At 45.4% G+C, this 27,814-nt stretch overlaps 1 protein-coding gene and 1 non-coding gene across 2 annotated transcripts in view; one reads left to right on the top strand and one right to left on the bottom strand.

Moving 5' to 3' along the window:
• Positions 1–27,029, top strand: part of PARD3B (par-3 family cell polarity regulator beta) — a 933,574-nt gene extending 906,545 nt beyond the window's left edge. The window contains 1 exon segment of the mRNA XM_029068763.2: positions 26,383–27,029. Coding sequence (XP_028924596.1) covers positions 26,383–26,740 — 358 coding nt within the window. The 3' untranslated portion in view covers positions 26,741–27,029.
• On the bottom strand, positions 11,890–12,026 carry LOC114813581. Its single transcript, XR_003761298.1, has one exon. It is a non-coding gene; the product is annotated as a small nucleolar RNA SNORA7 (small nucleolar RNA).
• Positions 27,030–27,814: the final 785 nt, after the last annotated feature.

Genomic DNA, 27,814 nt, shown 5'->3' with positions numbered 1-27,814 from the left:
AAGCACTCAATAAATATCACTGATTGACTGAAGAAGAATCATCTGCTTCTGAGTAGCTCCGATTTTTTTGGAGAAGCTTCTCTTTTCTCAGGGAACTTTATCCTTAGCAAAGGCAGAGGAGAAGGAAGGTGGGCAGAACCACTCAGTCCTTTCTCCCAGTAGGCAAAGAAGCATGAGGAACAGCATGGGCTAATGAAGAGAGCATGAGCCTGGGAGCCAAAGGACCTGGGTTCTAATCCCACCTCTGGCACTTGTCTGCTCTGTGACCTTGGGCAATCTCTTCATTTCTCTGCGTCTCATTTTCCTTATCTATGAAATGGGGATTCAATACCCACTCTCTCTCCCCCTTAGACTGTGGATTTCATGTGGGACAGAGACTTTGTCCAACCTGATTATCGTCTGTCTGCCCCAGAGCTTAGTACAGTGTTTGGCACACAGTACTTAGCAAATACCACAATTGTTATTAGAAGGGGTCCCTTGACGCCCCCTGGTCAGCCTACAACGTGCTTAACAGTTCCCACCTCCCCTTGATCTACCATAGTCGGGAAGGCAGTTTGGGGGTGCAGTTTTGAATCTGGGTCCCCATCAGCCTTCTCAAACAAGCCCGACGTGGTTCCCACCAATCCCTCGTTAGAATTTGCTGTAGGACACCCAATTGGGTGTCTTATTTTCATCCATTCTCTCATCTTCCATCTAGCAAAAATACCATCTTCCAGGCGAACTTTAACTCTATGGTTGTTGCCAGAAGAAAACTCTGGGAACTCTTAAAATTATTCTAATTATTGTTTTGTCGGTTTTATATTAATTTCTGATATATTAAAAATGACGCTGTGAGCCTGTTGTGGGGCAGGGATTGTCTCTATCTGTTGCCAAATTGTACATTCCTACTGCTTAGTACAGTGCTCTGCACACAGTAAGTGCTCAGTAAATATGATTGAATGAATGAATGACACATTAAGCCTTTACCATGTGCAAAGTGCTGTGTATGGTACGGGCTCCTTTAGAATCTTCCTTTTCCTCTTCATACAAACTGCTACCATGTTGACCCAAGCACTTACCATCTCCCACCTTGACTACTGCATCAACCTCCTTGCTGACCTCACTGTGTCCTGTCTCTCCCCTCTGCAATCCACTCTATTGCCCGCATCCATTTTCTAAAAAAATATTCAGTCCATGTCTCCCCACTCCTCAATAACCTACAATGGTTGCCCATCCACCTATGCGTCAAATAGAAACTCCTTGCCATCGGCACTCAATCACCTCACCCCTTCCCACCTTATTACGCTACTTTCCTATTATAACCCAACCCACAGACTTCACTCCTGTAATGGTCACCTACTCCCTATATCCCTATCTCAGCTATCTAATAATAATAATAATAATGTTGGTATTTGTTAAGCGCTTACTATGTGCCGAGCACTGTTCTAAGCACTGGGGTAGACACAGGGGAATCAGGTTGTCCCGTGGGGGGTGGGGGGGGTCACAGTCTTCATCCCCATTTTACAGATGAGGGAACTGAGGCGCCGAGAAGTGAAGTGACTTGCCCATAGTCACACAGCTGGCAAGTGGCCGATCCGGGATTCGAACCCATGACCTCTGACTCCAAAGCCCGTGCTCTTTCCACTGAGCCACACTGCTATCTCACTGTCGACCTCTTGTCTTCATCCTCCCTCTGGTCTGGAACTCCCTCCCTCTTCATATCTGACAATCAACCACTCCCCCTACCTTCAAACCCCCCCTAAAATAATAATAGTTGTGATATTTTTTAGGTGCTTACTATGTTCCAGGCACTGTACTAAACACTGGGGTAGATATAAGCTAATCAGATTGGAAGCAGTCCCTGTCCCACATGGGGCTCACAGTCTTAATCCTCATTTTACAGACAGGATAACTGAGGCACAGAAAAGTGAAGTGACTTGCCCAAGGTCACACAGCAGTCAAGTGCCAGAGCTGGGATTGGAACCCAGGTCATTCTGCCTTCCAGGCCTTTACTCTGTCCACTAGGCCACGCTTCTTCTCACACTATCTGATGCAGCTTCTTACATCTCCTCCAAGAGTCGTTCCCCAACTAAGCCCTCTCCTCCTGCCCTCCATCTGTATCATCTATACTCACAGATCTGTACCCCTTAGGCATTTGATATTCACTTTACCCTCAGTCCCACAGGCCCATATCCTTACCTTCTGCCATTTCCCCTATCTGTAATTCATTTTAATGTCCATCGCTTCCCACCTCTAGGCTGTAAGCTCCCAAAGTGTTCTGCAGACAGTAAAACACTCAATAAATGCCACTGATTGAATGATTGATTACTAAGTGCTAGAGAATGGTACAAGGAATTGTTTCAGACACAATTCCTGACCATTGGCTTCTGGTGGCCCACTCCAAAGGAACAACTCTCCTTGTGTTGTAGTGAGATTAAAGGTGTTTTTGATTGCTGACCTACACTGTACTGAGTTCTTGGGCAGTTCAACCAAAGTACTTGATCTGTCCTGCCCTGCCTTTATGGGAAGCAGCGTGGCTCAGTGGAAAGAGCCCGGGCTTTGGAGGCAGAGGTCATGGGTTCGAACCCCGGCTCTACCACTTGTCAGCTGTGTGACTTTGGGCAAGTCATTTAACTTCCCGGTGCCTCAGTTCCCTCATCTGTAAAATGGGGATTAAGACTGTGAGCCCCACGTGAGACAACCTGATTCCCCTGTGTCTACCCCAGCGCTTAGAACAGTGCTCGGCACATAGTAAGCGCTTAACAAATACCAACATTATTATTATGGTGGTGGATTTATGGCCTCCTAGTATCCCAGTGGCATTGCTGCTAAGAATGGCCTCTAGGCCACTAGAGGCCTCTGGACTGTGAGCTCGTTGTGGGCAGGAATGTGTCTGTCTGTGGTTATATTGTACTCTCCCAAGCAGTTAGTACAGTGCTTTGCACACAGTAAATGCTCAATAAATATGATTGAATGAATGAAAGTAACATTATGGGAACTTTTATGCAAGTTGGATATGGGAAATCCTTATCTCCCAGTGGTAGAAAGATGTGACACTACAGAAGCAGCATGGCCTCGTGGAAAGAGTACAGGCCTCAGAGTCAGAGGTCCAGGGTTCTACTCTCAGCTCCACCACTTGGCTGCTCTGTGACCATGGACAAGTCACTTAACTTCTCTGGGCCTCAATTACCTCATCTATAAAATGGGGATTAAAACTGTGAGCCCAGCATGGGACATGGACCATGTCCCGTCTCATTAGTTTGTATCTACTCCAGTGCTTAGTACAGTGCCTACAAATACCATTTAAAAAAAACCCCAAAACCTTTCAATTTGCTCCTGAGGTTGGTCAAGTTAGTGTCTCCCTCTCTGTCAGTCACCTAAAGAACACGCTGACTTAAAGCGGTGGATTATTCAATCATCTTTATCGATTCTCGTAGCTGAACAGTGAGGTTCCTAGGTAGCAGAATTCAGGATCGGCATTCATCACTGTCACTGTGACATCCTCAGGAGCTGGATGCAAATTATACATAATCTTAATCTTAGCCACAGATCTTGACTGATTTTGAACAGCAGCTCGTAATCATTCATCACCTCGTGTCAGTCAGTGCCGGTATGACTGACTCAAGGACTTTCATCAATAATCACAGAATGTTACATTGAGAGTTTCCCAGGGGAGAGGAATTGCATTCTGAAAACAGCTTCTAGATTCTCTGTTGGAGCTTGAAGCATCCCTACATAAAATAAGGTTGGAAGGGAAACAATGTGGCATTGTGGAAAGAGTACAGGATTGAATGCCAGAGGGCCTAGGTCCTAATCGTGGTTATGCCTCTTCCTGCAAGCGTCATCAGGCATGAGCTCCCTAAAATCTCCCCTGCTCCTCTGCAGTCCCTCCCTCCTCCTGCCCCTTCTTCAACTCTCCCACCTTTCCCAGCAGTATCTCAAGAGGAGATCTCCCGCCTTCTCTCAAAATCCACCTTCTCCACCTGTGCATCTGACCCCATCCCTTCACATCTTATCAAAGCACTTGCCCCCTCCCTTCTTACTTATTGTATTTGTTAAGCACTTACTATGTGCCAAGCAATGTTCTAAGCTCTGGGGAAGATACAAGGTAATCGGTTGGACTCAGTACCTGTCCCACAGGGGGCTCATAGTCTTAATTCCCAATTTACAGATGAAGTAACTGAGGCACAGAGAAATTTAGTGACTCACCCAAGGTCTCCCAGCAGACAAGTGGCAGAGCTGGGATTTAGAACCCACGTCCTCTGACTCCCAAACCCCTGCTCTTGCCACTAGCCCATGCTGCTTCTCCTTCTTCCCTTCTTAACCAAAATGTTCAACTGTTCACTCTCCAATGGGTTCTTCCCCATTGATTTCAAACATGCTTATGTTTCCTCTATTCTAAAAAAAAACCTTCCCTTGACCGCATGGCTCCCTTCAGTTTTCGCCCCATTTCTCTCCTTCCATTCCTCTCCAAACTCCTTGAGAGAGTTGTTTACAACCTCGAGTTCCTCTGCTCCAATTCTCTCTTTGACCCCCCTCCAGTCTGGCTTCCATTCCCTTCACTGCACAGAAACTACCCTCTCAAAGGTCAAAGTGATCTTCTTGCCAAATCCAAAGGCCTCTCTCTAGTCTATCCTAATCCTCCTCAACTTCTCAGCTGCCTTTGCCACTGTCAACCATCCTCTTCTCCTGGAAATATTACCCAATTTAGCTTCACTGACACTATCCTCTCCTGTTTCACCTCCTATTGCTCTGGCCACTCATTCTCAGCCTATTTTGCAGGCTTCACCTCTGTCTCCCACCCCTTAACTTTGGGTCTCTCTCAAGGTTTCGTTCTGGGTCCCCTTTAATTCTCCATCTACACCATTCCCTTGAAAAACTCATTCGCTTACATGGCTTCAACTACCACCTCTATGTAAATGATTCCCAGATCTCCATCTCCAGCCCTGATCTCTCTCCCTTTCTGTAACCTTACATTCCTCCTACCTTTAAAGCATCTCTGCTTATATGTCCTGCCATTGCCTCAAACTTAACATGTCCGAAACAGAACTCCTTATCTTCCCACCCAAACCCTGTCCTCCCCCCTGACTTTCCCATCGCTGTAAACAACATTACCTTCCTTCCTGTTTCACAAGCCCATAACCTTGGCATTATCCTTGACTCCTCTCACTCATTCACCCCACATATTCAATCTATCACTAAATCCTGTCAGTTCAACCTTCACACCATAGCTAAAATGGACCCTTTTTTTCCAAACTGCTTCCAAATTAATCCAAACATAGATGCCATACCAGGGCAGGGACTGTCTCTATCTGTTACCGATTTGTACATTCCAAGCTCTTAGTATAGTGCTCTGCACTAAGCGCTCAATAAATACTATTGAATGAATGAATGAATGAATGACTGTATCAGCCTCCTTGCTGATTTCCCTGCCTCCTGTCTTTCCCCATTCCAGTCGATGCTTCACTCTGCAGCCTGGATCGTTTTTCTATAAAAATGTTCAGTCCATGTTTTTCCATTCCTCAGGAACCTCCAGTTGTTGCCCATCCACCTACGCATCAAACAGAAACTCCTTACCATTGGCTTTAAAGCACTCAATCACCTTGCCCCCTCCTACCACACCTCACTACTCTTCTACTGCAACCCAGCCCACACACTTCGCTCCTCTCATACCAACCTTCTCACTGTACCTCGATTTTGTCTGTCTCACCGCCGACCGCTGGCCCACGTCCTGCCCCTCACCCTCCCTCTTCATATTTGACAGACAATTACTCTCCCAACCTTCAAAGCCTTATTGAAAGCACATTTCCTCCAAAAGGCCTTCTATGACTAAGCCCTCATTTCGTCCTCTTCCTTTCCTTTCTGCATCACCCTGATTTGCTGCATTTATTCATCACTCTCTCAGCCCCAAAGCACTTATGTACATATCCATAATTTATAGTAATGTCTGTTTCCCCTTCTAGACAGTAAGCTTGTTGTGGGAAACAGATCTGTAAAATGGGGATCCAGTACCTCCTCAGACTGTGAGCCCTGTGTAAGAAAGTGACTCTATTCCATCTGAGTATCTTGAATCAACTCTAGCACTTAGGTCAGTGCTTAACACATAGTACGTGCTTAAATACTACAGTTATTATTATGCAACTAGACCTAATAAGGGTTCAATGTTAATGATATCTGCTTTGTCCTTTTGGTGAAGGACCCAATAAAAACCTTTCGATTATGACACATGCGGTCAGAGTACATGGATCTTGATCCAGTACATGGATCTTGGGGCAAACAAAATTGCTAATTACCATCACCCAATCCTTCTAGTGGTTTCTTTGGTCTATGTTGTTGTTACCTAATGTTGGTATTTGTTAAGCGCTTACTATGTGCCGAGCACTGTTCTAAGCGCTGGGGTAGACACAGGGGAATCAGGTTGTCCCACGTGGGGCTCACAGTCTTAATCCCCATTTAACAGATGAGGTAACTGAGGCACCGAGAAGTTAAGTGACTTGCCCAAAGTCACACAGCTGCCAAGTGGCTGAGCCGGAATTCGAACCCATGACCTCTGACTCCAAAGCCCATGCTCTTTCCACTGAGCCACGCTGCTTCTCAATTACCTCAGTGCTGTCCCCTGAGTTTCTCCTGAAATTGACATGTAGCAAGGATCACACTTGATTTGGTCTATTGCCCCATTGTGATGCTTGGAGCATATGGTGAGCAAAGTACTTGAGAAGCAGCGTGGCCTAGTGGAAAGAGCATGGGCCTGCAAGTCCGAGGATCTGGGTTCTAATTCCCTTTCTGCCACTGTGTGCCTTCCATGTGGCCTAGGGCAAGTCACTTAACGTCTCTGTGCTTCAGTTTTCTTACCTGCAAAATGTGGATTCAATACCTGTTATCCCTTCCCCGTGAGCCTCATGTGGGATGGGTTCCATGTCTGGCCTGATTATCGTGTATCTATCCCAGTGCTTCGTACAGTGCTTGGCTTGATAATAATTAGTATTATCATCATCATTATTGTGATCATATTGATTAAGCATTTACTCTATACCAAGCATTGTGCTAAACTAATCATTTTCTGGTACATGCTAATCAGATCAAGCACAGTCCCTATTTTACAGATGAGGAAATTGAGTCACCAAGAAGTTATATGATTTTCCCAGGATCCCACAGCAGGCTAGTAGTAGAGCTGGGACTAATAATAATAATAGTAATGGTATTTGTTAAGCGCTTACTATGTGCCAGGCACTGTACTAAGTACTGAGGTGGATACAAACAAATTGAATTGGACACAGTCGCTGTCCCATGTGGGGCCCACGGTCTCAATCCTAGTAGAACTCTGATCTGACTCCCATTCCCATGCTCTTTCCATTAGGCCATGCTGCCCCTATACATTTTTGAAACTGGTTCCGATAATAACAATAATAATAATGTTGGTGTTTGTTAAGCGCTTACTATATGCAGAGCACTGTTCCGATAATAATAATAATAATGTTGGTATTTGTTAAGCGCTTACTATATGCAGAGCACTATTCTAAGCGCTGGGTAGATACAGGGTCATCAGGTTGTCCCCTCGTGAGGTTCGCAGTCTTCATCCCCATTTTACAGATGAGGGATCTGAGGCACAGAGAAGTGAAGTGACTTGCCCACAGTCACAGAGCTGACAAGTGGCAGAGTCAGGATTCGAACCAATGACCTCTGACTCCCAAGCCCTGGCTCTTTCCACTGAGCCACGTTGCTTCTCTAACATGTAAGCCTGTTGTGGGCAGGGAAAGCATGCCACGGTATGAACTTCCTTTTAGCGGGCACATCGGATCCTGCAAAGTGTGTCAGTTAAACGAACAGTGCATGGACTTCCTTGATCTTGGGGTTATTCCTGTTCTTCATTCATTCATTCATTCAACCGTATTTATTGAGTGCTTATTGTGTGCAGAGCACTGTACTAAACGCTTGGAAAGTAGAATTCGGCAACAGATAGAGACAATCCCTACCCAACAATGGGCTTACAGTCTAGAAGGGGGAGAAAGACAACAAAACCAAACAAGTAGATAGACATCAGTAGCACCAAAATAAACAGAATTATAGATATATGCACATCATTAATAAAATAAATAGAATAGTAAATATACACCAGTGCTGTGAGGCGGGGAAGGGGGTAGAGCAGAGGGAGGGAGTAGGGGCGATGAGGGGGGTAGGGGTGTTGGGGAGGGGATGTTCTACTCTTGCCCTATTCCAAATTAGGAATTGGATTTACGGTATTATCTTTGCAGCACTTACAATACTCCACAATTCAGTGTGTAATAAGTATCCTAACCTTGCCACTACCACCACCAACACACACACACACACACACACACACACACACAGAGTATCCACTCTTTACTTGCCGCAAAGCATTCAGATAACAAACATTATATCGGAAAATAAACCGAAGATGACTTAAGCAGCAGTAATCAGTTTAGAAGAATTTACAAGAAGGGCATTTTTACCTTGTGTTTTGGGTCAAAGGCAGCTCTCTATGTACATCCACGCCTAACGTTCATGTATATATCGATTTCTACAGTCCATTTATTCTGTCATTGATTTGATTTTCCACACCTGGCTAATACCAATGCCATCGATGTTTGTTTTGTTGTCTGTCTCCCCCTTTTACCCCGGGAGCCCGTTGTTGGGCAGGGATTGTCTCTATCCGTTGCCGAATTGTACATTCCAGGTGCTTAGTACAGTGCTCTGCACCCAGTAAGCGCTCAGTAAATACGATTGATTGAATGAATTAATGAATTAACCCCTTGCTCTCTGGGCTCCAGGGGGTAGAGGTAGGGACTGGGCATGTGGAGAGCCCATCCTTGACATCTCTGAAGTTGGCAGTTCCTAACCCCAGCCCTGTCACCATCCAAAATTATAAATGCCCTTTGGGTTATAGGGCAGTGGGCTCAGCTCTTCATTTTACCTGTCTACTTTTCTCTCCCTCTTTCCATCCCTCTGGGAAAAAAAAATGGAAACCTGGTTCTATACCTAGCACAGGTCAGGGTAATTTTGGGGGTGTCTACATGATCAAATTCGAGGACACTTCGAGATCCTAAAAAGCAAGAGACAAATTCACTACGTTCTGTTAGACTCTGAAGCTTTTAACTTGAGCACAGTCTTAACATTAAATAAATGGTCAATTATATGTTATATTTAGGAATGGTTCTTTTTTAATTTAATTCAGCATTCTCTTTTTAATTTGTTTTTTAACCAGCACCAGTCACCGTGGTCAACATTTAGTATTCTATTTTAAACCTTTATTTCAATTACTGAAAGTGCAGCTTCGTGACTAATTTGAAAATACTAGTGGTTGGTAGATTGTTAATGGACAGCAGAGAATGAAAAGACAGCACACTTTTAATATCTTTTCATTTAATCCAGGTACAAAATGTGTTTGGAATCAAAGCAGCACTAAGAAACAGAAGAAAAGGTGAATTTATGGTTTCTGTGAATTGTTCAGAGAATAAATCAATAAATCAGTGAGTGAGAGAACAAGTGTAGGATGAAATAACATCTAAAGAAGCTCACAATAAAAGAATCTCTTTCTGAAAAAGCAACTGTCAACAGTCTCTGGACTTAAGCTTTAGTTCAAGAAGAGCTGGGGGTTGGGGGGGAACGTGTCTTAAAAGACACATCACAGGGAGTGTAACTGATTTAGAACATTTAGAAACAAAAAAAAAAACAGAGTAGGAAAAATATCCAGCTGCAATTGGTTCTGCCTAGACTCTTTTATCTGTCGACCCAGGATTTACCAGGCGACAAATCCCAGGACTGAGCCCCGGGATGCAGAGCTGTCGGCCAAGCCATGTCCCCACCAAGGGAGAAGGATTCTTTAATTTTAATAAATGATGATGGGAGAATAAAAGGTTTGTAATGGCATAAATAACCAGTTTCTACCGGCTGTGTAACCATCCGACAGAGCAGCAAGGGCCCCAAGCAGAAGGGCGAGGAAGTCAGCAAAAGTCATTGTTGCTTAAGACTTTTGCAGTAACTTATTATTTTTTAAAAGCCATTTCTGTGATGCAGGCCCAAAACCTTTGTGCTTTGCATTCATTTCATGTGAAAAATGAAAGCTGAACAGAATTTGGTTTTATATAGAATCCTTCAATACTGCGGGGGTCTCAAAAGAACTCTGCAGAATAATGAGTTTGATATTGATAGTGCAGGGACTGTATTAGGCAAGTGAAACAGTCATTGTGAATATCAGTTCAACCTTGGCCTTTAGCATTTATTTAACTGCTTGAAAATGTGAGATCAGGTGTCCAAAATATCTCCCCCACCCAGGGTCTTCGCTCCTCCCACGACCACCTTCCAGGGGTCCTCCCTTATCCTCAAACCCTCCCTCGATGGCCCCAAGTCCCAGATCACAACCCACGTCCTCCAATAAGATTTTTCGGACTAATTACCAGCACCCTGAATGGATTGACCCTTCGGCTTCCTCACACTTAGCTAGTAATGATAATAATAACTGATGTACTTGTTAAGTAGTTACTATGTGCCAATCACTGAGGTAAATATGATCAGATCAGATCCAGTCCTTGTCCCACAATGAGGCTCACAGTCTAAGAAGGAGAGAGAAGAGGTAATTTCATCCCCTTTTACAGAGGAGGAAATTGAACCCTAGAGATGGTAAAAGACTTGCCCAAGGTCACACAGCAGCAAATGGCAGAGCTGGGATTAGGACCCAGGCCTTCTGACTCCCATTCCTGTGCTTTTTCTACTAGGCCATATTGGCTGCTGCCATTCACTTATGCATCTAACTATATATTTATGCTTATTTACTAATGTATTCATTCATTCTTTCATTCAATCATGTTTACTGAGTGCTTACTCTGTGCAGAGCACTGTACCAAGTGCTTGCAAAGTCTTGTCTTATGCCATCGAGTCGTGTCTGACCCAGAGCATTGCCAAGAACACATCTCTCCCAGAATGCACAACCGCCATCTGCAATGCTGGTACAAGCTCTCATAATATCCTGACTGGATTATTGTGTCAGCCTTCTCTCTGGTCTCCCTTCCTCCTGTCTCTCCCCACTCCAGTCTGTTCTTCATTCCGCTGCCCGGATCATCTTCCTACAGAAACGCTCTGGGCATGTCACTCCCCTCCTTAAAAACCTCCAGGGATTACCTATCAACCTCCACGTGAAACAAAAACTCCTCACTCTTGGCTTCGAAGCTCTCCATCGCCTTTCCCCCTCCTACTTCACCTCCTTTCTCTCTTTCTACCGCCCACCCCGTACACTCCACTTCTCTGCCGCTCACCTCCTCTCGGTCCCCCATTCGCGCCTATCCCGCCGTCGACCTCTGGCCCACGTCCTACCGCTGTCCTGGAATGCCCTCCCTCCTCACGTCCTCCAAACTAACTCTCTTCCCCTCTTCAAAGCCCTACTAAGAGCTCACCTCCAAGAGGCCTTCGCAGACTGAGCCCCCGCTTTTCCCTCTGCTCCCCCTCCGCCCTCTGCTCCCCCTTCCCCTTCACCTCCCCTCAGCTGAGCCCCCTTTCCCTCTGCTCCCGCTCCCCTCCCCTCCCCACCCCATCCTCTGCTCCTCCCCCTCCCCCATTCCCCTCTCCTCAGCACTGTGCTCATTTGTATATATTATTTATTACCCTATTTATTTTGTTAATGAGGTGTACATCCCCTTGATTCTATTTATCATGATAATGTTGTCTTGTTTTTGTTTCGTTCTGTTTTGCTCTGCCGTCTGTCTCCCCCGATTAGACCGTGAGCCCGTCATTGGGCAGGGATTGTCTCTATCTGTTGCCGAATTGTACTTTCCAAGTGCTTAGTACAGTGCTCTGAACCTAGAAAGCGCTCAATAAATACTACTGAATGAATGAATCATTCTGGTAGTGTATCCGTAGAGTTTTCTTGGTAAAAATACTCAGCAAAGGTGAGTTTTGACTTGTAGCAGATTGCCTTCCACTCGCTAGTCACTGACCAAGCTACGAATGGAATGGACAGGCCTCTGCTTCCCTCTCCCCTCATAGTCGAGACTGGTAGAGTACTGGAAACTCTCCAGGCGCAATCCTGAGAGGAACTGAGTGGAGAAGCAGCGTGGCTCAGTGGAAAGAGCATGGGCTTTGGAGTCAGGGCTCATGAGTTCGAATCCCAGCTCTGCCACTTGTCAGCTGTGTGACTGTGGGCAAGTCACTTAACTTCTCTGTGCCTCAGTTCCCTCATCTGTAAAATGGGGATTAAGACTGTGAGCCCCACGTGGGACAACCTGATTCCCCTATGTCTACCCCAGCGCTTAGAATGGTGCTCGGCACATAGTAAGCGCTTAACAAATACCAACATTATTATTAACTTGGAAAGTACAATACAGCAGATAAAGAGAGACGGTCCCTGCCCACAACTGGCTCACAGTCTAGAGGGGCTGTCTTCCTGTTCTCTGGACTTCGTACATATGTCTTCAACTGAATGTTCATTTTATTTATTCTGACCACTGCTTGTAATTCAATAGTCACAAGCTCTTCTGTGGGTGGGGAACCTGCCTCCTCTTTCAGTGGAACTTCCTAAGCACCTAGTACAGTGCATTTCATTCAGTAGGCATTTATTAAATAACATTATCATTACTACTAAGACTCCGTCTACCACTACTAAGCAGTTCCCTCTAATGAAAGTCCACGGGGCCCGAAACTTCCATTGGAAACCAGCAAAAGCGGGCAGCAGGAACCTCCTTGGCATGGCTCATGTCACGCCTGCCGATGCCATTCTCCACACCGTTACTGTTGGAGAGGACCTTCATCTGGAGCTGGAAACTCTCATTTTCCCTGGCCCAACCATCTAAAGGCCTTTAGCAGGCCTCGATTCAAGCAAAGCCAGAAAGCCAAGTGAAACCTTCGCTTGGACAGAGCGACTCGCTGTCCTTTGAAATTAGGACCTGCTTTCTGTTTGGGGAATTGTTTCAAAGCGAGAAGCAAGAGGCCACGGGCCAATTGGAGCAAGATGGCAGAGCAGCATCTCGCTCCTGCTGTTGCCATGAACTTTGGTGAAGCTGGCCTATAATCTTTCACTCAAATGGGAAGAGATAGACTTTCCCGGAGATGAAATAGAATTTCCATCTCCCCTTTGCAAAACTGTCAGAGTGCTTCACCCTCTGCCACGTGCCGCAACCGTGTCCAGGATTCTGAGCTAAATCGCTCCAGGATAGCAGAGTGGTACACTGCCTTGGCCTCCAGCCGACTTTAATATCAGACACTCATCTCTCAATTAATCAGTGAATAATAATGATAATGATAATCATAATAATTGTATTTGTTAAGTGCTTACTATGTGCTAGGCAGTGTGCTAAGTGCTGCGGGGGGCACGGTTGGGAATCCACCCAAATCGAGTTAGACACAGTCCTTGTTCCACATTGGGCTCACAATCTTAATCGCCATTTTACAGATGAGGTAACTGAGGCACAGAGACGTAAAATGACTTGTTCAAGGTCCCACAACAGACTAGCGGCAGACCTGGGTTTAGAACTCGTGACCCTCAGATTTCCAGGCCCGTGCTCTATCCTCTAGGCCATACTGCTTCTCAGTGGTATTTATTGAGCACTTACTTTGTGCAGGGCACCTTATTAAACAATTGGTAGACCCGATCTCTACCCTTAAAGAGCTACAGACTAATGGGGAAGCTACAAGGCAGAACACCTATGCGTGCTAGGAAACAAATGGGAAAGCAGGTGGTAAGCCTAGGTTATCAAAGAGGCTGGGCAGGCCAGAAATAACAGTAGGATCTGGAGAGTGTGGATAAATTCATGGATAAATGCCCTAATGGGTTATTAGAGGGAAAGTTAATGATTTTGAAAGGAAATCTCTCCTAAACATTGGAGAGATGGCAAGAAGAAAGCCATGTAGCCTAGAGGAAAGAGCATGGTCCTGGAAGTCAGAGGACCTGGGTTCTAATCCTAACTCTTCCAATCGCTTGCTGTGTGACCCTGGACAAATGACTTGACTGTCTGTGCCTTTATTTCCTCAAATGTAAAATGGGCATTAAATCCTACTTCCCCTCCTACTCAGACTGTGAGCCCTATGTGGGACAGGAACTGTGTCCAACCTGATAAATGTATTTCTACCCCGGTGCTTAGAATAGTGCTTGATGCATAGTAAGCATTTAACAAATATCATAAAACAAACAAAACAAACAAGGACAACCATCCCCTGGTCTCTCCAAACATCCCGTTGCCTCTGATGGAGTCAGACGGGCCATTGATCTGATTCAGGAGTGGTATCGCTCATATTCTTTTGTTCTTTAAAATTCTTACCTCTAAGCCATCTGTTTTTATGATCAGAGGATTCAGGAATTTGTGTCACATAGAAGAGTCAGTTAATAACTCAATCAGTGGTATTTAGTGAGCACTCACTGAGGGCAGAGTCCTGTATTAAGCAACGCAATTTATTTGTATCCACCCCACCACTTAGTACAGTGTCTGGCACATAGTAAATCCTCAGCAATACCATACCACTTGGGAAAGTACAACACATTGGAGTTGGTAGATATGATCCCTGCCCCCAAGAGGTTTGCAGTCTACACTTGACAGCCTACACATACCATAAAATGCCATAATTAGCAGCAACGTACTTGGTTTCACTAGCAAGGCAAGCTAAAAGGACTGCTGACAGCAGCCAGCCACCTGTCTGTCTACTTGTTTTGTTTTGTTTTGTTGTCTGTCTCTCCCACTTCTAGACTGTGAGCCTTTTGTTGGGTAGGGATTGTCTCTATTTGTTGCCGAATTGTACTTTCCAAGCACTTAGTACAATGGTCCGCACACAGCAAGCGCTCAATAAATACGATTAAATGAATGATCTGCCATTGCTGATCTTCTGTAACATGGCTAGTGGATTTCACACACCGGCCTAATTGAGGCCGAGTCATTTTTTTAACATTTAGTTCATTTGACTTAAAAGGGTGGTTATCACCCACCGAAAGTCTCCTACATGACAGATGGAGAGAGTCCCAGGGCTATGACTGGCTGATCCTGATCTGAGGAAATGTCTTTTTTCCCCTGAAGCCCACCAGAACTTAAACCAGGCACATCCCACTTGTTCAATACTGTCTCTATCTGTTGCCGATTTGTACATTCAAAGCGCTTAGTACAGTGCTCTGCCCATAGTAAGCACTCAATAAATACTACTGAATAAATACTATTGAATGAATATGTGTTGGGTGCTTACTATGGGCAGAGCACTGTACTAAGCCACTCATTCCTAGGGAACGTGCACCGCAAATTGGTGTGAGGCTGCATTTTGACAAAGTAGTAGAAATAGTTGTACTGCTATCTACTGAGCGTCCACTGGGTGCAGTGCACTGAAAAGAACAATGCCAGAAGCAGCATGGACTAGTCGCTAGTGGAAAGAGCTTGGGCCTGGGAGTCAGAAGATCCCGGGTTCTAATTCTGTCCCCTCTATTTGTGTGGTGTGGGACCTTGGGCAAGTCACTTCACTTCTCGGTGCCTCAGCTACCTCATCTGTAAAAGTCATTCATTCATTTGTATTTATTGAGTGCTTACTGTGTGCAGAACACTGTACTAAGCACTTGGGAAGTACAATTCAGAAGCAAATAGAGACAATCCCTGACCACAACAGGCTCACAGTCAAGAAGCAGGGGAGGATTAATGAGGATAGAGACTGTGAGCCCCATGTGGGACAGGGACTGTGTCCAACCTAATTTGCTTGTATCTACCCTGATGCTGAGTACAGTGCCTAGAACACAGTAAGCACTTAACAATTACCATGATTATTATTATTATTGTTACTATTATTATTATCATTTTTAAAAGTGACATGGTCCCTGCCTGTAAAAAGTTTACACGCTAAAGCTGCAATTCACTAATAGTTTTACAATCATTAGCAACCTAATGCCGTGTTATTAAAGAAGAAAATAAAATCTAAAAGTTGGTTCCTTCCCCCAGTTGCTTGTAGATAGTATTACAGAGTAGGGCTTCAGTGAGGAAAGGAGAAGGATCTGAGATACAAGGAGAGGAAGAAGCAGGAGAGTGAGAGACAGTGAGAGACTTAAGGAGGAGAGAGATGTATGCTCATATATACACACCCATCCCCTCCCTGAGTTGGTTTAACTAAAATGTCATTTTTAATTGCCTAGCACTGCATGGGAAACAGGGAAACAGTCATGCCAGCAGACAGGATGGAAACTACTTAAGGCCAAAGTTTCTGTCTTGCACCTGCTAAAAATATGTGACTTAAACATCATTATAACCCACAGTCAGGACTTGAACTCATTTGCTTTTTGTCTTTAGCCTCCCCATGATGGGAGTGAATTTGAGACACGTAAGGTTGAAAATTTATCTCAGAATGGAATTGCATTTTTAAAAATCCATTTCGATGGTTCAGAAATTGGCATCTCTTTTAACAGCTCGAGACATTTGCAGAAAGAAAACATAATATAGGTACCAAATGGTACTCCCACTTGCATTTTTAGCAAACCGGTACCCTCGTCTCATAATATAAAGGGAAATAGGAGTGATGAAAGGTGGATTTTTTTTCCCCCCACACTCTATTCTGAAACCGGGATCGTCAAGCGATCATTTTATTTTATGGTTCTGTAAAGCCCGTAGAAGTCAGAGCTCTGAAACACGCGTTGCAGAGGGTTCGTCTAATCCCGCCCCACCGCATTCGTGCTGAGGCCGCGGAGAGGGGTCTGGTGACTGGAAACCTGACACGGAAGGAATTCCAAACAGTCCTCAGACTAAAAACAGTTCTGTCCACATGGCATGGGCTCCATGAAAGCCCGGGACCGTATTAATTTACACTCTCTGATTGTCGATCTGGGCGTTGTTTGGAAAAGAACAGGAGAAGAAAGACCCTCCACCAACTCAGCCCATAAATAATCTGTGTGTGGTGTATTTGAGGTTAGTGAGACTTCACTGAACATCTGCCTTGGGCTGAGGAGAACAGGCTTCTTTTGCAGACAGCCTCAAGGGAGCAGGTCTAGAACACATGGTTTCCTATTGTTCCGTCACCAGATTTGGCCCACTAATGTCTTATTTAAAAGAATACACTACCTGGCTTGTGAAGAAATGTGCCGAGTCTCGACAGTTTTTTTATTGTATTTGTTATATGCTTATTATGTATCCAGCACTCTTCTAATTGCTGAGGTAGATGCAACTCATTCAGGTTAGACCCCATCTTTGGAGGCCTGGGAAGGAGATGTGCTTTTAATAAGACACACAGTAAGTGCATAATAATAATAATATAATAATAATAGTAATTGTGGTATTTGCTAAGCACGTACTATGCACCAGACACTGCACAACGCACTGGGATGGATACAAGCAATTCAGGTTGGTCACGGTCCCTGACCCACATGGGGCTCACAGTCTTAATCCCCATTTTACAGGTGAGGTAACTGAGGGACAGAGAAGTTAAGTGACTTGCTCAGGGCTACACAGCAGACAGACCTGGGATTAGAACCCAGGTCCTTCTCACTCCCAGGTCCATGCTCTGTCCACTAGGCGACCTGCTTCTCTAATAAATACTTTTGATTGATCGGTTATATAGCCAAAGCGGCCACCCATCCCCATCTAGCCGATTCAGGTCCAGATCCAGGTGGACAATTTTAGAAAAATATATAAATGTCCCAGTCAGCCTATTTTATACCCACTTAAGCTGTTGTTGCTCCCTGGAAATGCTTAGACATGCTGAGGAAATGTTAGGAAATGCTGAGAAGCAGCGTGGCTCAGTGGTAAGAGCGCAGGCTTGGGAGTCAGAGGTCATGGGTTCTAATCCCGGCTCCGCCGCTTGCCAGCTGTGTGACTTTGGGCAAGTCCCTTTACTTCTCTGTGCCTCAGTTACTTCATCTGTAAAATGGGGATTGAAACTGTGAGCCCCACGAGGGACAACCTGATCGCCTTGTATGCCCCCCAGCACTTAGAACAGTGCTTTGCACATAGTAAGCGCTCAATACCAACATCCACCCCAAGCTGAAGCCTAGTGCTCAGTACATGCTCAATTTAAGTCCAGTTTAGACTGTCAGAAAGCTCACCTAATAATAATTATGGTATTTGTTAAGCCCTTACTGTGTGCCAAGCACTATTCTTAGCACCAGGGTAGATACAAGTTAATTAGGTTGGACACCGTCCCTTGTCCCACAGAGAGCTCATGGACTTAATCCCCATTTTAAAGATGAGGTAACTGAGGCCCAGAGAGATTAAGTGACTCGCCCAAACTCACACAGCAGACATAGGGCAGAGCCAGGTTTAGAACCCAGGTCCTTCTGACTCAAAGAGCCCTGCTCTTTCTACTAGCCAAACTGCTTTCCAGCTGACCAATAGGAGGGAAATGAGCAGGCAATATTATTTAAATCAGAGAGGGAAAACTTTAGAACTAATGAGTGAAACATTTTTTGTATAAAATGAATGACTTATGGAAACACAAGGACTAGAACTGTCTAACTGGAGCAAGGGGTGTAATGGGACGAGCCATCTTGTAATATTGACAACTGAATTAAATGAAAATTCTGCCTAAGGGCAAAGGAAAACCCAAAACAATGGTATTAAATTTTAGAAAATGGGACTACGATCAATTAATAGCATCTATGAAATGTTTACAGTGTGAGGAATGATGCCCTAAGCATTGGAGAGAATGCAACGGCGTTACTTCAGACACTGTTAGATTCCAACACCCAAATTATTTTTTGAAGTAGACATATCAGAGAAACCAATTCCTCCTGCTCTCATTATTTCTAAAATAACTCTCTCTCCCCATTAGATTGTTAGCTCTTTGTAGGCCGTGACATAGTGCTCCAGCTCTTAGAACAGTGCTCCAGCACTTAGAACAGTGCTTGGCACATAGCGCTTAACAAATACCAGCATTATTATAAATATTATCTTGGTTCCACTCTTCTCTCTCAAGCACTTAGTACAGTACTTCACACTCAGCGCTTATGAACACCATGACTGACTGAAAATGTGCAAACCACAGAGGATATTTTAGATCAAATTTGAGAATTTGGAAGGAGCTCAGTGGATCAATGTCAAACTCCTTGCAAAAGTGGGTAGACGGTCGTTACAAAAAGCCACTGTCCTAGAAGACTGGAATGTCAGCCGTAAGCTCTCATCTCTAAGGATGGTTCCTGGAGATTAAAGACTGGTGAGTCTCACTTCTATATCCAGGACGTTGTTCAATTTATTATTAAATTAAGAGCCATTGAGCACTTAGCAAAATAGAACATGACTTCTGATGGGGAAATCATATGCCTCATTAATCTAGAGCTGTTCGAAGAGGTCAATAAGCCTGTCAGTAGAGGGGAAACCAGTGGGCATAATATGCTTACATTTTCAATAGTATGATTTCACATCATAAGCTCTTTTTAAAAAAAAAAAATGAGTAATCATGGTTTCGGAAGGATTGTTCTGTCAAGGGCAGAAAACTGGCTAAAAATTGAGAAAGAAAGGATAAATGAGCTCTTTGGGGAATGGAGAAGTGTAAAAAGCTGGTCCCCTGGGGATCAGTGCTGGGACAAATTTTGTTTAACATCTTCATAAGCAATCTGGAAGAGGGAGGGGACGTTGAAATCTCCAGGTTTGCAGATGACACGAAGTTTTTCCGAGTGGTGAAATGTTGTACAGATGGGGATAAACCCCAGGATGGCCTTGTAAAGCTGAGTGAGCGGGTAGAGAATTGGCAGAGAAGTTTCGGTGGGAGCAAATGCAAGGTAATGCAGCTAGGGAAAAATAATTTAAGCTCCAACTACATAATGATGGGCTCTGAACGATCCATCACAACTCGGGAAAAGGATGTTAAAGTCATTGCCGATTCTCAGCTGAGATGATGGGTTCAGCGTGTGGCAACAACCAGAAAGGCAAACAGTGCTTGAACATCATCAGGAAGGGGAGAGAAAACCAAGCAAGAGGTTTAGTTTGGCCACTTTTAAAAATCCCACCCCCCTCAGACTACTGTGGGCAGTTCAAATTGCCACATCAGGATTTGTTTCTGTTTGTTTTTTGGGATTTTTTTAATGGAATTTAGGTGCTTACTATGTGCCAGAAACTATACTAAGTGTTGGGGTAAATACAAGATAATCAGATTGGGCACAGTCCATGTCCCACAGGGGGCTCATAGTAATTAATCCTCATTTTACAGATGAGGAATCTGAAGCCCAGAGAAGTGAAGTGGCACGCCCAAAGTCACACAACAGACAGGTGATGGAGCCGGAATTAAAACCCAGAACGTTCTGACTCCCAGGCCTGTGCTCTATCCACTAGGCCACAATAGGACCTAAATAGGCTGGAGAAGTTATAGACAAGGGCAACCGAAATGATTGGGGGATGGAGCTAATTCCACATCCAGAGAGATTGAAGAGATTAGGACTGATGGACACCGTGGTCTAGTGTGAAGCACATGAGCCTGAGAGTCAGAGGACTTGGGTTCCAATCCAATCTGTGTCTTGTATCTGCTGTGTGACCTTGGGAAAGGCACTTAACTTCTCTGTGCCTCAGTCGAATCCCACCTCTGCCACTTGTCAGCTGTGTGACTGTGGGCAAATCACTTAACTTCTCTGTGCCTCAGTTACCTCATCTGTAAAATGGGGATTAAGACTGTGAGCCTCATGTAGGACAACCTGATTACCTTGTATCTACCCCAGCGCTTCGAACAGTGCTCTGCACATAGTAAGCGCTTAACGAATACCAACATTATTATCAGTCCCTCATCTGGGATTCATTACCCGTTCTCCCTCTACTTAAACTGTGAGCCCCATGTAGAACCTGATTATCTTGTATTTACCCCAGCACTTAGTACAGGGCTTAGCACATAGTGAATGCTTACCAAGTATTATTATTATTATAGATGTTGTTTTGTTGTTGTTAGGAGACACGGGATCTAGTCTCTGCTCTGACACTGGCCTTCTAAATGACTGGGGAATCTACTCAACCTCTCTGTGCCTCAGTTTCTTCATCTGTAAAATGGGAAAAAGTACCCATTCTCCCTTCCTCCCACTTAGACTAAGACTTAGACTTAGACCCTCGTGATTGTTCATATGGTGTTTGCCACAGAGTAAACACTTAGTAAATGCCATCATCTTCGTTATCATTACGTACATCGTCACACAGCAAAAGGAACACCTAGAAACTATTATAAGAGGAAATTGTATGGGTTGAAGAGGAGTTTGAGTAAATTCGTGGCAAGAACTCCACAGTGGGTTTTGGGAGGAAAAGCAAAAACTGTTAAATGGGACATCTCTCAACCATTTAGAGGGATGTCAAGGAGGGCAACTATCATCCTGTTTTTCCAAGCATCCTGTTCCCACAGTTGGAGAAAAATTATTTGGCTGGATGGACATCTGTCTCACACAGTCTGGTGTTGCCTGTGTTTTAATAAAAGAGTCAGAAAAACACGAAGTCACACACACTAGGAGAGCCAGAGAGAGGAAGTGACAGGGAGATAGAGATACAGAAGGCAGACAAAATAGAAAAAAGCCACTCATACCCACATATTTTTAATGGTATTCGTTAAGTACTTAAGTGTTTGCCCGGCATTCTACTAAGGACTGGAGTAGATACAAGATCATGAGGTTGAGACAGTCCATGTTCCACACAGGCCTCTCAGCTTTAATCCCCATTTTACAGATGAGGTAACTGAGTCACAGAGAAGTTAAATGACTTATCCAAGGTCACACCCATATGCGCAGAAACCATTAGTCTCTTAGTCATATTTATTGAACACCTATTGTATGCAGAGCACTGGACTAAGTGCTGGAGAGAGGCCAGAACAACAATAAACGGATACATTCCCTACCCACAAGGTGCTTACAGTCTAGAGGGGGAGAGGGACATTAATGTAAACAAATTAAATCCCCCAGATGGGTCCCTGTAACCATTGTGGGAAAGCAGCCTAGGGTGGCAGATGAGATGAATAGAGAGCAGCAAATGATGAAAAGCCACAGCAGGGTTTGCTCTGTCCGCTTACCTGCTGCTACTCCCTGCTGAGCTTTTCACCTTTACTGCCGCAGCCATGGTTGCTCACACCTGGCCACCCACAACACCCCTCTTCAACGCGAGACTCTGCAAGGTCCTGCTAGGAGTTCCTCAAGACACCCTCATATCAAGGTGGCTCCACACGCAACAGAACTTATTGTTTTATGTAACATTTTGCTAACAGGCCACACCTTGACTGAATGCCCTGGACAGCTCAGTTCCAAGACCCTGACTAACGTCTTACTAACGGATCGGTTCCATCCTTCTACCATTTTTGAGAAAGGCAGCAGTGCCCACCCCCCAGTATTTGAAAGAGGCCACACAGCCACCGTATTTGTAAAGGGCCAGGTGGCCACCATCTCTGGAAGGTTTAGAGCTGCACCCTGAGGCAACAGATTCTTGGCTTACGAGGCGAAGCCTGCCCTGTCTGCTATTCAGGTTTTTATATATCCATAAATTTCTGCCATTATCTAGAGCCTTTCATTCAATTGATCAGCGACATTATCAAGTGCCCGAGTGTGAAGAATTGTGCTAAGCGCTCAGGAGAATGCAACAGGAGCAAGACACAAGGTCCTGGTCCTTAAAGAGGATTTAAACTAAAGATTTAACTAAAGATTCAAAGATTTAAACTAAAGAGGATTTAACATAAAGGATTTTTCTTATGAAGAAACTTTTCTCAGAAGCTGTTTTGGCAAAAGAGACCAAAACATGGAATTTTTATGATAGAAGGCCCAAAAATGCCTGTAAGGAAGCTTTTGGTTTCAGGCTTCCAAGGAAAGAATGATAATAAACAGCAGCGAAGATGTTTTCAAAACACAGAGCCTAGTATCTTTTTGACCAGTGGCACTGAGTGTTTTCATAGGACTGTTCTGGTTTGGCTTTCGTCGATAAAAAATAACTGTTATGATGAGTTTTGCAGAAGGCTTCCATTATTTTCTCCCTTGACAAAGAACAGCTTCCTCATTTTTTTGTTTCTGCCCCCTGGAAGCAAAAAGGTCCAGTCATAAAATTTCACCTCCAAGAATAGTAGGTATGAAATCACTGAGCCATCCCGAGCTGTGCCCTGCTAACCCTTAGAAAATTCAACCCCTACTTCGCCCCGCTCTGAAAGTTGGATCCTGTTGCAAGGACTAGGTGTTGGACTAGAGATACCAACTGTCCTTAGCACTCCCAGCTAGTCAGTTCGGTACCTCCTCCCCTTCAGCCTCCAGTCTGGATTGTCTCAGCAAAAGCCCCAAGAGTGCCTGTCTTTCCTAATGTTCTGTTTTGAAAGAGAAAAGCCTCTGGGGAGCGAACAGGACCCTAAAAGTCCAAGGCCTGGAATTCCTCCTCTCTCTCCCTCCCCATTTTAAACAGGAAACATTCACACTGAGCCACTCCAGAGGGAGCGTTGTCCATTCGCTTTAAGGCAGATAATGTTTGTGTGTTGCCGATGCCGGTGATTTATCCCACGGGCTTAGAGTGAGTGCAGAAAAACCACATGTTTCACTTCAGGAAAAAAGCCTCTTGGATGCAATCTGAGAGAAAACATAGGTTGGTGAATGCTTTTTTGAACGCCTCTTGAAAATCTCCATTTCGAACAAAATTCAAAACCGAGTGGGGTAGACGAAGAGTTCAGCCTTTGGAGGTGAAAGATGCCCGTGCTACCGGAAATCAGTTTGAAGAAAAATGAGTTGAATTAAGGTGTTCTCTAGGAAAAAGCAAATGAAATTTTCAGCCGCTCTTCTCGAATCCGGGAAACGTTACATTTTTATTGCTCTGTGTTGGGCGGTTGAAACCAGTGCCGCTCAAATTGCACAGAACATTGGTAGATTAATTACTTCGGGACTGAGAAATTTCTCACGTTAAGCTACGTGGAGCCTAAACATCAACCTCTCATTATTTATACAGACTGGAATTAAGACACGGAAAGGTTCAGAAAGGACTCTAAACATTTCCTCAGGGGTATGCGCGCAGGTTGCATTTCTCGAGCACCAGAGCTTGTCAAATCTTCAATGATACATGAAATTTACAGCGCTGTTCAAACATCAGACTTTGTAGCTTATGGGGAGTTTTTAAGCCTCAGAGGCAGCTGGTTGATTAACCACAGGTAGTACATCCATCCAATCTGCCGTTTCTTCCTGAAGTTCTAAGGGGTTTCAACTCTGAAGTTTGGAGAGATTTGACATCTGATGTGTTTGAGTTCTTCAGGTTGTTTTGGGGTGTTTTTTTTTTTCCTGCTTTGTTTTCTGTTTTTGCTTTTTACATTAGCGGGGCTGGTGGGAAGAAGCGGAGAGGTGTGAATATCTGTGCACAGAAGGTTTATGGGATTTGCCAAGCTGCAAACTGAACTCGTCTGTTTATCCCTAGGCTGGATGAGATGCAGTCATCTGCACATTGGTAAAGACCTTTTTGCTTCTATTTTGATACATGGAAAAGGAGAGACTTACTACAACCTTGAATAGCTCCTATGGGGGTCTCCTTCTGTCAAAAGGTCTATCGCTCGACTTTCCCCACTGGGCCGGAAGCTCCTTGAGAGCGGGGATCGTGTCTACCAACGTTATTGGTAGACGAGCACTAGCAAGCATTCGTTCATCCTTTCATTCGATTCAATTGTATCTATTGAGCGCTTACTGTGTGCAGAGCACTGTACTAAGCGCTTGGAAAGCACAATACAGCAATAAAGAGAGACAGTCCCTGCCCACGACGGGCTTACAGTCTAGGGGGAAGCACTCTCCCAAGCACTTCCTACAGTGTCCCGCACACAGAAGGCGCTCACTAAATTCCACTCATTGATTGATGACTGTGGTCCACATTTCTTAAATGGGCTACATAGAAATTCCACTTGCCATCCTCTCCCCTCCCTTCTCCCCCAACCGTCCCCCTCCCCATACCCAGTTCCTAGGACTGAGCACTACAGAGTAGTGATTATATTTTTTACATGCTCACTGTACGTGACACACTGTACTAAGTGTTTGGGAAAGAACAACAAAAGCCTGAGACTCAGCTTCTGGCGTTGCTTCCTTTCATTCATTCATTCACTCACTCACGTATTGAGCGCTTACTCTGGGCAAAGCACTGCCACTTGTCAGCTGTGTGACTGTGGGCAAGTCACTTAACTTCTCTGTGCCTCAGTTACCTCATCTGTAAAATGGGGATTAAGTCTGTGAGCCTCACGTGGGACAACCTGATTCCCCTGTGTCTACCCCAACGCTTAGACCAGTGCTCTGCACATAGTAAGCGCTTAACAAATACCAACATTGTTATTATTAAGCACTTGGGACAATACATATCTCAAGACACCTTCCCTGCGCACAATGAGCTTACTCCAAAGTGTGGGAGCCCCTCCAGGTCCTGGATATCCTGCCCGGCTCCGCGGGGGCTCCAGGCTTGAGTTTTGGGGGGCCCAAAGCTCCTGCGCCTCTGGGACCTGAAGCTGCAAGCAGTGCCAGAGGGGAGTCTCACGGCCCCTGCTGCAACACTCAGCTTGTAGGCAAGGTTCTTATGCTATCGCTCCGCAGGGCTCAACCGAAGCAGGCCACAAGGAGAGGAGAAACGAGTCAAAAGTGGTTCTTGCTGCTTCGGTGGCCTCGAAGCAGCGTGGCTCAGTGGCAAGAGCGGCACGGGTTTGGGAGTCAGAGGTCGTGGGGTCTAATTCCGGCTCCTCTGCTTGTCTGCTGTGTGATCTTGGGCAAGCCACTCAACTTCTCTGCGCCTCAGTTACCTCATCTGTAAAATGAGGATTAAGATTATGAACCCCACGTGGGACAACCTGATTATCTTGTATCTCCCCCAGCTCTTAGAACAGTGCTTGGCACATAGTAAACGCTTAACAGATACCATCATAGAGAAGCAGGTTGGCTTAGTGGAAAGAGCACAGGCTTGGGAGCCAGAGGACATGGGCTCTAATCCCTGGTTCACCACTTGTCTGCTGTGTGACTCTGGGCAAGTCACTTAACTTCTCTGGGCCTGTTACCTCATCTGTAAAATGGGGATTAAAAGTGTGAGCCCCACGTGGGACAACCTGATTAGCCTGTATCTACCCCAGTGCTTAGAACAGTGCTTGGCACATAGTAAGTGCTTAACAAAGACCATTATTATTATCGTTATTATTTATGTTAAAATGCCCTGCAGTGTCACTAAACGTGTCCCTCTGCCGTGCCAGGAAAATCGCAGGAAGGCCAGGACCCTCAGCCATGGGGGACCCCAGAGCCTGAATTGGAGCAGTGGGATAGCTCCTGCTTCTGCTCCTCAGGTTTTCCTGAAACCCCCTCCACCGCCCTCGCCCCACAGCTCCCGGCTGGGAATTCTGAGAACGTTTTTCAGAGCAGCTGGGACTGACCGTACACAGTGTGTGACCTGCATCTAGTTTGCTTTTCCCAGTTGGCAGCGCCCGTGTTACGTTTCTTGGCTCGGACGAGACCCCGAAGCACCGACCCACGTTTCTGCCATGTGTGTCCATGTGTATCTCGTATGTGCTTTCTCCCGGCAGGCGTGGACCGGCGGAACCGGCGGAATACCTGACGGGACCTCGACTGATCTATCCTGAGCGGGAGCTTCCTTACTACCCTGGAGTGCCGCCCCTGGCTCCCTCCCCGAAAGGAAGCTATCCCCGCACCCAAGACATGTGGGGCCCAGATCTGAGGTACCCCCAGTATTACCCTCCGCCTTCAGCCCCCCAGCACAAAGGACCTTTCCGCCAAGACGTCCCGCCTTCACCACCTCAGTGCCACAAAGTGCCCGCCTATCATGAGATGGGCAGAACGCTGTACCGCGGGGTCAGCCCAGATCAGTACCACTCTGGGACCCAGGATCCCCGGCAGAAGAATCCCATGACTGCGGCTGTCTAGCGGGAAACCTCCACCCAGGCTGGGAAAGAAGATGTCTCATTATGGCTTTTTCCTTCCGGCCTACCAGAAGCTGCTGATGTGGAAGACTAATTCCCCGAACTAGAACTGTCTTTACAGATCCAGGTGCCGATTCCTTTCAGTGGGGTAAACTAGGAAGACCAGATCACAGGAGGGCTAACCGGTACACGGACGAGTGGTGTTGCACAAAAATGCTTTTGAAACAGTTAAACTCAAGAGTTAAAGCGGTAGCCGAAAAGCAAGTAAAATGGTTAGCTATATACTAATGGTATATCCCTGATCTAGATAATGTGCACTATTTTTACACCCACATCCATGTATATCCTCCCACACACATGTACGCACTCACCCACAAGAACAGATATCCACACAGGTACACGTGCACATACACACATACACACACACACGGTTGAAAGTCGTTGGCAATGTTAAGACAATCTCTGCTATGGGTCTTTCCCATTAAGGTACTAGGATATAGAAGAAGGTAATCTCCCACTACCTTTTTCCACAAAGAAAATCAGGATGGGAAACGTGTACGACTTCTCAGGACCCACAACGGTGGCCCCTCCAATGGTGGGAACTCTTTCAGGGCAGGGCAAGAGCAAAGTAGATTAACTTTTTTCATCAACGATAACCCCTTCCCCCCTCGTTTCCCATTAGGAATTGGAAAGCTACAGTTCTGGGCCCCTGGGATGCAGAAAGGCAGTCAGAAATGGGTAAAAGGAAGAGATTTGCAGGGTACCAAGTAATCATCCGAAAAGGGATGCGGCGTATGTGTCTGTCCAGGCGTCAAGCTCGCCAATAGAGATGACTAATTAAATGCAGAAGCCAGATCACACCGGTCTGCTAATTCTTTTATAGACCTGAGAGCGGGCCAGATTGGGAGGACTGAAGATGTCCTTCCTTTCCCTCTTCCCTCCTGTCGCTCCCCCTCCCCCCATCAGAAAGACAGCAGCTGGTTGATCCAGCCCCAGATTTCCTTCCTGTGATTGTCCTGCTGCCTCTTTGGGTTCGCACAGGCACCACGCCTCAGAGCCCAGAATCACGGCGGGAACG

Source organism: Ornithorhynchus anatinus, chromosome 7, assembly GCF_004115215.2.
Source record: "Ornithorhynchus anatinus isolate Pmale09 chromosome 7, mOrnAna1.pri.v4, whole genome shotgun sequence".
Lineage (NCBI taxonomy): Eukaryota > Metazoa > Chordata > Mammalia > Monotremata > Ornithorhynchidae > Ornithorhynchus > Ornithorhynchus anatinus.
Note: the sequence above shows the minus strand (reverse complement) of the source record. Positions and strands in the feature narration are given on the sequence as shown.